This window comes from Humulus lupulus, chromosome 6 (genome assembly GCF_963169125.1).
Source record: "Humulus lupulus chromosome 6, drHumLupu1.1, whole genome shotgun sequence".
In the NCBI taxonomy this organism is placed as follows: domain Eukaryota; kingdom Viridiplantae; phylum Streptophyta; class Magnoliopsida; order Rosales; family Cannabaceae; genus Humulus; species Humulus lupulus.
Genome location: NC_084798.1, coordinates 181661860 through 181674416, shown reverse-complemented (window position 1 = coordinate 181674416; position 12557 = coordinate 181661860). Strand labels below are relative to the sequence as shown.

Sequence of the window (12557 nt, the reverse complement as noted above, 5' to 3'; positions counted from 1 at the left end):
AAAATGAGGTCGATAAATATTTAGAAGGGGAACCTGAGCGACCAACTGAGAATTTTAATGTTTTGGGATGGTGGGCTAGTAGTGGGTGCAAGTACAAGATCTTGTCACTCATGGCTCGTGATGTGTTAGCTATACTGGTTGCCACCGTTGCTTCTGAGGTGGCATTTTCTATAGGAGGTCGAATTTTAGATCCTTTTAGAAGCTCACTAAGCCCAAGGATGGTCGAAGCATTAATTTGTCTCAATAACTGGTGGAGCGGATCACATCAACCCATCATTGTTCGAGACTATATAGATGAAGAGGAAGCGCTTCAAACATCAGAGTATCTTGAGTCAGGTAGTTTATTACATTTTATTTGGATTTTCTTGGTCTAACTTGCAACTAAAATAATAACTTATAAATATTTATTTTAAGTGTGTGAATGTTTTTTTATAATCTAATATTTATCTTTTATATTAATAAATTTGTAGAGATGACCAATGATCCTACAAGTGCTGGGCCTGGGCCTGGGCCTGCTTCATCCTCTGTCAATTTTCAGTCTTCAGCCTCATCTGCTGCACAACAATCTACAAATTAAAAGAATTGCTTGTAAGAATTTATTCGTATCTACCTGTCTTTACTTAGTATGTTGTTATTTATTATCCTTGATTTCTTTTCTTTAATAATTTTTAATTTGAATTTTGAAAGGAATGAAGGAAAGGGCATGGACTTTTCATGTATTTTTTATTTTTATGGACTTAATTTAATGTTTATGGTTGTAGACGATTTATGGACTTTATTTTGGTTTTGTAGTTAACTAGTTATGTACTTAAGTTTATGGACTTTATCTTTGTTTATTTATGGTTGTATTTTGAGACTTTGACATTTTTAATGTTTGTAATTGGTAATTTGAACTTTGTTTGTATTTTAAGTGTTTGATTGACATTATATTTTAACTTCTTTTTTCTTTTCTTATTTAAAAAAAAAAAGAAAGGATGTATAATAACATAGTTTAAATGACAAAACATTTGGAAAATAAAAATTACATTATATAGACAAAACATCCTTTCAATTTTAAAGTTTTGATTTTTGATACGTTTTTTATTAATGAATGAATGTTTCATACAAAGTCTTTCAAGTTCCAACAAATTAGAATTACATAAAAGTCATGCACTCCTTTCTAATATAAAGAGAACACAACAATATTCCCTAAAATGTAGTGTTTGAAATGATGTATAATCAAGACTTTGCTTTAATAATAAATAAATGTCTTTTTTATACTTTTTTTTCTCTTTTTATTTTTTTAATATAAATTAAATTCTTTACGAGATTTTTTTTTAAATCACACTTATCCATTAATAAATAATATATTTCATAAAGAAATTCATTTCTACAATTCATTGTCTAAAAAAATAAAGCATTTAATATAACTCTTAAATTAAAAAAATAATCACAGCTTTTAAATGTTAAATAAAAAAATATATAAACTTAAATAATTTTAATCGTGTATAAAAGTATGCACTATTATAATCGTGGCTTATAATTATAACCAAAACTTTGATAAACCACAATGTTTTTTTTAGCAAATAAACAACAATATTTTTGGAAAAAATGGCATTTTTGCAAATTTGGGCTTTTCGGCCCAAAACACAAATGGCCCAGTCAACCCGAAATGAAACCCGAACCCAAACCCAGTGAAACCCGAAATCCGAAAAAACCCAAAAATTTCGAATCGGTTTCAGTACCATTTTTCTCAACCCGAAACCCGCAAAACCCGAACCCGATGAACCCAAAACCCAAAAATTTGACCCGTGTGCACCCCTACATTATCCTATACTTAGTTTGTGTTATTTTTGTATATTATAGAGTTAAGTATATTGGGTCATGTTAGTAGTGATAACTAAAATGTTATATATTAATTTAGAATTATTTAAACAATTTATATATATTTAATTTTGACCGAAAATTAATATTATAATTTATTATTTCAATTTTTTAAATATTTTAAATTGTATATTGTGTTAATTAAAATTTTGTTGTAGAAATGTATTATGTTAAATTGGTTATTTTGATGATATAATTTTCACTTTGAAAGTTTGTATTTTCTTAGTTTATTAGCTTAATGATATATTATTTTAGAATTTAATTTTTGTTTATTGTCTAGTTAATATCTTCACATAATATTGTTAACATTATAGGTGGATTTGGAAGGACTTAACACTTTGAAAGGTATGTTATCATAAACTTTATGACATATTGATATATTATGAGAAATATTAATTAATGATTATTAGAGAATAATTAGGACCTGGGACTTGTGTGTTTCAGAGAAATAATGATGAAATTTATTGTGTGGTATGGTTTGATTATTTCGTTGTGATTTGTAAAATTATGGATAGTATGTAGAAATAGGGGAAACTTGCTCAATTTTTTAACCACGTAGATAATTTTCAATTCATTGTTACTAAAACTGAGTAATATGTAAATAAGTTATGACATATTGATATATTATGAGAACGATTATATCAATATAATTATTTAATAAGATAAATTAACACTTACTTCAATCTCATAGGGTGAACCGTGCAAATTATTTGTGGAGCAATCATTTAAATTAGTAGCAAAGGGTTATATAATCTGTACCGAGTCTTCTAAGATTCATTGCAATGGATCTGGGAATAATCTTCTAGTTCATATAACTGAAGTTATTGTTGGCAATGCATATTTGCTAATTCCAATCTCAAATGACATTGTAAAAGTACAAGAAGCGGTTAGTTCTTTTTTATCATGCATGCACACTTAGTTCAAAAAGGATTTGAGGTATCATATTGTACTTATTTCTACTATTTAAGAAATTTGTCTCTATTACTTATTAATATAATTGGTTATTATATATGTAACGTCCCAAATTACCTAACAAGATTTAGGGCATTGATTAGGGGGACAAGATGGAAAATTATGGAAATTATGTGATTATGTTATATATATGTATCAATATGTGATTATGTGAGTTATATTATAATATGACTTGATATGCATGTTTAGGTGTATTAAATATGCATGTGAGCCCATTTCTGATTAATTGGGCAACTGTTGTAATTTGGCTCGTTATGGGTATATTTGGCATATATATATGATATATGTGTGTGGGATCACATTATTATGTGGATATATTTGGAATATTCGGCACGAGACGATCCTGTGGAGCAAGCTAGTGGGAAAGTCACAGTGGGATCAGTACTTTACTCAAACTAAGTCAAGGGGTATATTGGGTATTTAGCACATTACCAGGATATTGGGTAATGGGAATGATTATTTGATGATATATTGGGAGTTAGTGAGATGAGGAGGGAATTCTGTGAATTTTGACTATTTTACCCCGATGGGCATTTTTGGGAACCCGGGCACTAGGATTTGCTTGAGGTTACTTAAGCTCAAAGTAACTTTTCATAAACATAAAAAAATGTTCAGTACGTTCTCTCTCTCTCTCGTTCCCTTTTTGACATTTGTTATTATTTTCGAAGGAAACTCGAGTTTTAGGACTCAGATTCAAGCAAGGTTAGAGTCATAACGATTCTATGGAGGATTAGAAGCTTATTAGCCAAAGGATTTAACTGGAAAATAACTCAATCAAAGGTAATCCAAGTTTTAAGTTTTGAGTTTCGGAGTTTTCAAGCTTTGATTGGGTTTTATGTTTTGATGAGTTTTTGAGTTGTTTGAAGCTTGGGTTTTGATGGTTTTGGGCCATTAGGAAGTTTGGGAAATTTGTTTTTAAGATTTTGGATAGGTTTTTGGAGGATTTTGAGATGGGGAAAACGAAGAAAATGGCTTGGTTCGAGGTGGGGTTGCGACCTTGATATTGGAAGTCGCGACTTGTGTGAACCTAGAACCAGGAGGGGTTCTGCCTGGGGGGCGCACCGCGACCCTAGGGGGCAAGTCGCGGCACGCGCACTGAAGCTCAGGCAGAGGGTTGTCTGTTTAGGAGGCGCGCCGCAACCCCCAGGGCCAAGTCGCGGCTTGCTTGTACATTTTTTGCCAGGTTGGGTTTTTAGTCGTGGAAACTTAAACCTAAGGGCTCGGGATCGATCCTACTACCCGATTTGGTAGGATTCGACGTCCCGGAGGCTAGGACTCGGTCTAGAAGTCTTTATTTACTCATTTTTACGGGATTCTATATTATGGTTGTGACTAGGTTATCGCTAAGGGTTTAGAGTCAGAAGCGTGCTCGAGAGTCGTTTATTGGTAACCTGTGCTTGGACCAAATGTAAGAAAACTGCACCCAGTATGTGATGCATGTGATTATGGCATGGCTTGAATGTTGAATATGGAATTGATCAGAGTTTGAGTCTCTGTAAATGTGCATGATTGTGATTATGCTTGTGATTATTGATTAAGCATGTTGAATGCCTTATGTCTGGATATTTGACATATGATATATGCTTGTTTCCATTACCTCATTGAGGAAGCGCTGACTTATCAGTCAGAAACGACAATAGTGTTGAGCGCTGGTTGTGAAGCCATGACTTATCAGTACAAAACAACAATAGTGTTGAGCACTGGTCGTGTGGCATTGACTTATCAGTCAAGAGCGTCAATAGCGCTGGTCGTATTGGTTAGGCTAACCAGAAGCGTTAGGTATGCTTATACAGAGGATATGGCTAAGAGACCTGAGGTGACTTAATAGTCACATATCCTAGTATTGGCTTATTAGTCAAGAACAACCTTAGTATTTTGAGTGCTAGTCAACGCTAGGTACGCTTATATAGAGGATATGGCTAAGAGACCTGAGGTGACTTAATAGTCACATATCCTAGTGTTGGCTTATTAGTAAAGAACGACCTTAGCACGTTGAGTGTTGGTCAGCGCCAGTTATGCTTATACAAAGGATATGGCTAAGAGACCTTAGGTGACTTAATAGTCACATATCCTAGCATTGGCTTATTAGTCAAGAACGGCCTTAGCACGTTGAGTACTGGTCAGCGCCAGGTATGCTTACATAGAGGATATGGCTAAGAGACCTGAGGTGACTTAATAGTCACATATCGTAGCATTGACTTATTAGTCAAGGTCGGCAATAGCGTTTAGCACTGGACAAAAGGCGCTGACTTATTAGTCAAGGACGACATTAGCATGGTGAGTGTTGGTCGAAAGGCACTGACCTATTAGTCAAGGATGACGTTAACACACTGAATGATGGTCGTAAGGCATTGGCTTATTAGTTAAGCAGGGAAATAGCGTGCTAAGCGCTAGTCCATATGATCTAGCCTAACCAGAAGCGCTTCATACGCTTGACTGAGCTATTGGTCGTATACAACCTAGCGTCGAGTATGCTAGATCATCTCAAAAGCTAGTTATACAGAGGACAGGGCACAGGGCCCCATGGTGACTCATCAGTCCCATGTCATAGGGCGTCGAGCCATAAATGATTCCATAATCATTTATTTGTTTGCCTGCATGCATGAGTAGGGTTATTACTGCTAGGTGTGCTTATTATGATTTGGTGACATGTTATTAACTACTTATGAGCATGTTTTCTTGTTGAGCCTCAGCTCACGGGTGTTATGTGGTGCAGGTAAAGGTACAAGAAAGTTGGATCATCATTGATTTGGAGAGCTTAGGCGACGATGTGTACATATGCGGCTGCTCGACCTCCATGGCCGAGGGTTTAAAGAGGAAGTAGGGTTAAACCCTAATTTGCCGCTTAGGTCAGCCGGTTGTAACTCTTTTATTGTAAATACCTTTTCAAATGTATTTTGGGATCCCATGTATACAGTAAACGTTTTAGTGAAACATTTGTATCTCTAACCAAATTTTTTTAATTCTAAACTGTCAATCCTGTTTAGCTACACGGTTAGGGCCAAATGACTCGTTTAGCGAGTTTAATACTATATAAAATACACAGTGTAACGATCCCTGGGTAGTAGGGCGTTACAACTTGGTATCAGAGTGAGCCAAGGTTAAGGGTTCCTTTAGACAAGCTTGGCATGTACACTCGTCACTAGAGACAAGCTCCACTCAGGGTAGGGTAATTATTTATGTGGTTATGTGCTTAACTACTTAAATAAGATATAAATGCTTTACATGTATGCCTTATTAGGGAGCATGAGATTCTGTTAGGGCTTAGCCTTTGAATATTGATATGATTATGTGATTACCTACTCATTGAATATATGAATGTGTTATTTGCATGCTGGGGTTGAGAGCATGGTATGCATGTTGGAAGAGCAAGGGTTATGGATTGATATATGCATGTTGTGGGCGTGTTTTTAGCACTACAGTGGTTTTTTAATGTGGTGTTGTGTGACTGTTCTCGTGGGGGAAGGCTTTTGAATGTGCTCATCATGTTTAATGGATCAAGTTATTGATTGCAGACTCAATCAAAGGTTAATTACCCAAGGCAGTTAATGGGACCCAATGCTGGTTATACTAAGGCTGGGAATTACAGCCAAGGCTTGAGCCCTCCGCCTGCCCCTCAGAATTGGCAGTAGGTGTTTACTGAAATGCAATTAAGATTGCAGAGGCAAGAGGAAGAGATCAGGTTTTTAAAACAGTAGCAGGTTTTGTCAAGGAACATATCTTCCTTTGCTATGCCAGGAGTGGCACCATTATTGGCTCAACCTAGGGTTGAGAATAGGTGGGAATTTCTTTGTGAAAGATTTTAGGAATTTTACCCTCCAGTTTTTTAGGGAGGCCTAGGTCCATTAAGAGTTGGGCAATGGACGGGTATGCTCAGTTCCACCCTCGATAGTATGGGTGTGGTACGTCACGATATGGTAATCTGTGCTACATATGTATTGCGGGAAGATGCCCGAACATGGTGGGAAGTGGTATCCCAGACACAAGATACAATTGCAATGAAATGGAAAGAATTTAGGCAGTTGTTCAATGAAAGATATTATTGTGATGCAGTTAAGACTGCTAAGACAAATGAATTTCTGAACCCGGTTCAGGGAAATGCAACAATAACAGGGTATGTTAACAGATTCGATGGGTTTGCCAAGTTTGCTTTTGATATGGTACCCACGGATGTAGCTCGAAAGGAACAATTTATCCAGGGATTGAATCCCATAATAGCTCAGGGCGTTAGATTCGCCCCAGTACATGAGATCTCTACCTATGCTCAGGTGGTAGGAAGGGCCCTTGTTGTTGAAGGCACAAGAAATGAGATTTGGAGGGAGAGTGCCGGAGAGCGCGAAGCTCAAGCAGTGATACCTCCGTTTATTGGATTAGGCAGGGGCAGAGGTCTCAGTGAACAGGAAATAAAAGTTATTAATGTATTCGGTACCTCTGGATTAGAAAAGGGGTTTCGAAGTGCTCAGATAGGCCATCAGGCCGAGGACAAGGATTGGAAACTCTACCCAGAATGTGCTTGGTGCAAGAGGCGCCATTTGAGAGAATGTCGAGCAAGAGCATGTTTCTTATGTGAGATTATTGGGCACCTCAAGAGGGATTTCCCAAGGTTAAGGAAGGATGAACCAAAGGGGGCGGATATCTCGACTCCAACTCGAGTGTTCACTCTGACGCAGTCAGAGATTGAGACTCAGGCTAGTTCCTTAGTGGTGGCAGGTCAGCTTTTTAGTTCTGATTTTTGTATTATGCTGACTAGTTTTGATGCCATGTTGTTCTTTGTTTTGTTGCATCTGATAGAGGCACATACTTGGTCTATGAATTATGAGATTATGTTGTGATGAGAATTGTGCACTCTATTTGTAATTTTAAGAGATGAGTTAGGTTATGGGAAGGGGAAGCAATTTCTTCAGTAATAGGTACAGTGGGAACAACTGGTGGAACATATAGGATAGGTGGGTCATCATCTTCACTAGATGCAACTTTATCCTCAGATTCATCAAATCTCACATTTACAGATTCCATGACGGTATGAGTGCGCTTGTTGAAAATGCGATAGGCTCTACTGTTTACTGCATACCCCAGAAATATTCCTTCATCACTCCTTGGTTCAAATTTGGCCAGATGATCTCTGTCATTCAGAATAAAGCACTTACATCCAAAGATATGAAGATGAGCTAGATTTGGAGTCTTACCCTTCCAAATTTCATAGGCAGTCTGAGTTGTCCCTGTTCTGAGATGAACTCGGTTGCTAATATAACAAGCGGTATTTACTGCCTCTGCCCAAAAACGAGTGGCAATCTTCTTCCCACAGAGCATTACCCGAGCCATCTCTTGAAGAGTTCTATTTTTTCTTTCAACCACACCGTTTTGTTGAGGAGTTTTAGGAGCGGAGAACTCATGAGCAATACCAAGATGATCACAAAATTCAGCAAAAAGACTATTCTCAAATTCCTTCCCATGGTCACTTCGTACCCTGTAAACTTTATAACCTTTTGGAGTTTTTCATTTTGAAGTTTAAGGACAAGAGCAGAAAAAACTCCAAATGTATCAGACTTTTCTCGGATAAAATTTACCCATGAGTATCTGGAATAGTCATCTACACACACCATCACAAATCTTTTCCCACTAATGCTCTCTGTTTGCATTGGTCCCATCAAGTCCACATGTAATAGTTCTAAAACTCTTGAAGTCTGCAGAAACTTCACTGTAGGATGAGAGACCCTTGTTTGTTTACCCAATTGACAAGGTGCACAAACCTTTTCTCAACTGACTTTACACTCTGGAACTCCCCTAACTGCCTTGAGCTTGATCAATTTCTGCAGGTCTCGGTAGTTTAGATGACCCATTCTATGATGCCACAAATCTGATTTTTCGAGAATAGTTCTATTACACAGAACTTCACTGTCTAGCTTATAGCAGTTGTCAATTGATCTTTTGCCTGTTAAGACCATTCTTCCATCTGACGAAACAACAGAACAACAACTATTAGAAAAATTCACCAAATAACCTGAATCACACAGCTGACTTATACTGATCAAGTTAGCTTTCAGCCCCTCAACGTACAGAACATCCTTTAAAGATGGAAGATTCTTCAAAAGAAGTTCCCCTTTTCCTTGAATAGCACCTTTGTTTCCATCACCAAATGTAACAGCTCCTTCTATCTTATCTTGATAGTTGATCAATAGGTGCCGGTTTCCAGTCATGTGTCGAGAACAACCACTATCAAAATACCACTGGTCATCCTTAAATGCAGACAGAGATATATGAGCCACACAAGCTTTTGTATCCTCAGAACTTGTGTTAGGACAGATGTCAAAGGGAACATGAACAATCTTCTCTGAGGACCTCAATCCCTCCTTTCTCTCAACTAACTTTTGGAGATAGTTCTGTAACTTGAAACACTTTGGGCGTATATGACCTCGTTTGTTGCAGAAGTGACAGACTGGAACAAATCTCCCACTAGTGAATTTTTTTTGCAAACTTGGCCTGCTCCAGGATTCATCTTCTTGAGTCTGAAGATTTGTAGATAAACTTGCATTTGACTGACGGCTTTTGGAAGAAGAGGGATCATCAATCAGTATCTCCTTTCCGCATTTGTTTAAAAACCTTACCTTGGTTCGAAACCCCTCTGCTCCTAATTCATCACGAGGTTTTTTAACTTTCAAAGCTTCAAAACGTAAGGCCTGCAACTGCACATTCTTATCATCAATCTCCATTAGTAATCTTTTGAATTTTCCCTCAAGATTTTTATTACTCAGAATTAATTCTTGATTTCTTCCTTCAACCTGCTTTACCTTCTTGATCATAGTCACCCATTGATCATACATTTGTTCATAAGCAGATTGTTGATCCAGACTTTCCACATCAGATTCTCCAGACTCACCATTCTCACTTTCATTCTTACAATTTGATGAGGCCATAAAAGCAACCACGCATTTATCTTGATCTGACTGTTCACTGCAAGATTCTTCTTTCTCTTCATCACTGTCACTCCACGTTACTGCCATAGCCTTTTTCTTCTTTAGAGTATTGGCACATTCAGCTTGCATGTGACCAAACCCATCACATTCACGACAACGAATTTCTCTATTTTTCCTTTCCTGTGAAGTCACAGATCTTTGATTAAAGGGCATAATCCTTTTTGGACCATTTTCTTTTCCACCAAGATTTCCTCTCCTCATATTTCTTTTCAAGAACTTGGCGTAGTTTTTCGTAAGAAATGCCACTTTATCTTCAGTCAGGCCATCTAGCATATCACCTTTCTCTACCTCCTCTTTGTGTACGAAGGCAAGACTGTTGCTGCCCTTATCCTTCTCTTTTTCATGTTTCTCTTTTCCCCATCGTTTTAAAGTCATCTCATAGTTTTGTAAAGAACCTATCAGCTCATCCAGATCCAGTTCTTCAACATCATGTACCTCTTCAATAGATGTAACTTTAGCTTTAAAATCTCTTGGTAAGACAGCTAGAACCTTTCTGACAAGCTTCGTGTTTGAGTAGGTCTTTCCAAGGGCATATGACTCATTTGAAAATTACATAATTTGGCATGAAATTCTGCAACAGTCTCTCCCTCCTCCATATTCAAGTTTTCAAACTGAGTAGCTAGACCCCTTAATCTTGCTTTCTTAACCGCTTGAGTCCCTTCATTCTTTGTCTTCAGTTTTTCCCAAGCCTCTTTAGCAATTTCACAGTTGGCTATGACTTTCATCTGATTTGTAGAGACTGCATTGAAGATAGCATGAAGAGCTTTGGAGTTGAAATTAGCCTTCTCAATCTCAGTTTCAGACCATTCACTCATCGGTTTAACAATTTCTACCCGATTTTCAGTAATACTCGGAGCTTTCCATCCATCCACCACTGCCATCCAGACTCTTTCGTCCACAGCTCGCAGAAAAGCCCTCATCTTGGTTTTCCAATAGGGATAATTTGACCCTTCCAACATCGGAGGTCTTGAAGTAGATCCCCCTTCTCTGAACATATCAATTTCTTCCTGCACACAAGATAAGCAGATACAACACGAAAAAGAACAGACAGAACAAGACTTTCCCAAAAAACAGATTCACAGAAAAATCACAAAAGCAAAGAAACCCAAAGTAAAAATATCAAACAGATAGAGATCGATGTTTAGAAACCATGCTCTGATACCAAATTGAAAGTGGGTGTGCTACTTTAATGATTGTTTCAAATTACTTGCAGTAATCAAAGAACCTAATACTCAAAGAACTCAATTATTAATTGACCATGAAACACTTGTAATCTTTCAAGAAGATTTATTATAGAACTGAAATTAATCAAACAGAGTTTACAAATACAACTTACAAACAGCAATACAGAATATAGATTGACTGTACAATCAAATCAATCTATGTACACCAATTAGTAACCAATTACGATCTATAGCAAAAACTTGACAGAGATCCTTCTTCGAACTCCCTTCAAAGAATCGACTGAACTCCCTTCAGTGAACGTCTGTTCCAAGCTTTAGCTGCTCCTCTTCAAAAGCCCAAGTAGATCACTAGCTTCTTCTCCACACTTATCTCTGCACCACAAAGAAAAGTCCAAGAAACAAGATCTACAATCTAGGGTTTTTTTCTCAAAGAGTTAGTTGTTCTGTTTAGCATAATGATCTATATATAGAAGGAACAGAAACAAGTGACAAGGGCTTGTCACGTGGACTGCCAGCTGGAAAAGACCATTATTATTTTAACTAATAACTAACTTGTCAAAACAGTGATAACCCTTTATACAGTTGAGATAAAACAGATCGAAAGCTAGACAAGACAACATGCATAATTTTTGACAACAAACAGCAAGAGCTAAAACTTGACATTAACATATCTGATATATGTGTGTGGGACCACATTATTATGTGGATATATTTGGGTTACTCGGCACGAGGCAATCCTAGGGAGCAACGGGATCAGTACTTGAATTGGAGTGAGTCAAGGGGTATATTGGGTATTTAGCACATTACCGGGATATTGGGTAATGGGAATGATTATTTGATGATATATTGGGAGTTAGTGAGATCAAGAGGGAGTTCTGGGAATTTTGACTATTTTACCCTGGGGGCGTTTTTGGGACCCCGAGCACTAGGATTTTCTTGAGGTTACTTAAGCTCTAAGTAACATGTTAGAAACATAAAAAGAATGTTCAGTACGTTCTCTCTCTCTCTCCCGTTCCCTTTTTGACGTTTGTTAGCATTTTCGAAGGAAATTGGAGTTTTAGGACTCAAATTCAAGCAAGGTTAGAGTCATAACGATTCTAGGGAGGATTAGAAGCTTATTAGCCAAAGGATTTAACTGGAAAATGACTCAATCAGAGGTAATCCAAGTTTTAAGTTTTCGAGTTTTTAAGCTTTGATTGGGTTTTATGTTTTGATGAGCTTTTGAGTTGTTTGAAGCTTGGGTTTTGATGGTTTTCGGCCATTAGGGTGTTTGGGCACTTTTTTTTTTAGATTTGGATAGGTTTTATGAGGATTTTGAGATGGGAAAAACGAAGAAAAAGGCTTGGTTCAAGGTTGGGTCACGACCTTGTTCTAGGAAGTCGCGACCTGTGTGAACCCAGAACTAGGAGGGGTTTTCTTGGGGGCGTGCCGCGACCCTAGGGGGCAAGTTGCGGACCACGCCTTGAAGCCCAGGCAATCTTTCTGGGAGGCGCGTCGCGACCCCCAGGGCCAAGTTGCGGCTCGTCTGTGCATTTTTGGCCAGGTTGGACTTTTAGTCATGGAA

The 12557-nt window shown here is 37.5% G+C and overlaps 1 protein-coding gene across 1 annotated transcript; it reads right to left on the bottom strand.

Moving 5' to 3' along the window:
• Positions 1 to 7656: 7656 nt before the first annotated feature.
• Positions 7657 to 10961, bottom strand: LOC133785704 (uncharacterized). The gene is made up of 4 exons (XM_062224922.1): positions 10935 to 10961; positions 10363 to 10816; positions 8606 to 10267; positions 7657 to 8318 (listed from the first exon to the last, which is right to left on the bottom strand). The coding sequence occupies exons 1-4, from the start codon at positions 10959 to 10961 to the stop codon at positions 7657 to 7659; spliced, it is 2805 nt and encodes a 934-aa protein (XP_062080906.1).
• Positions 10962 to 12557: the final 1596 nt, after the last annotated feature.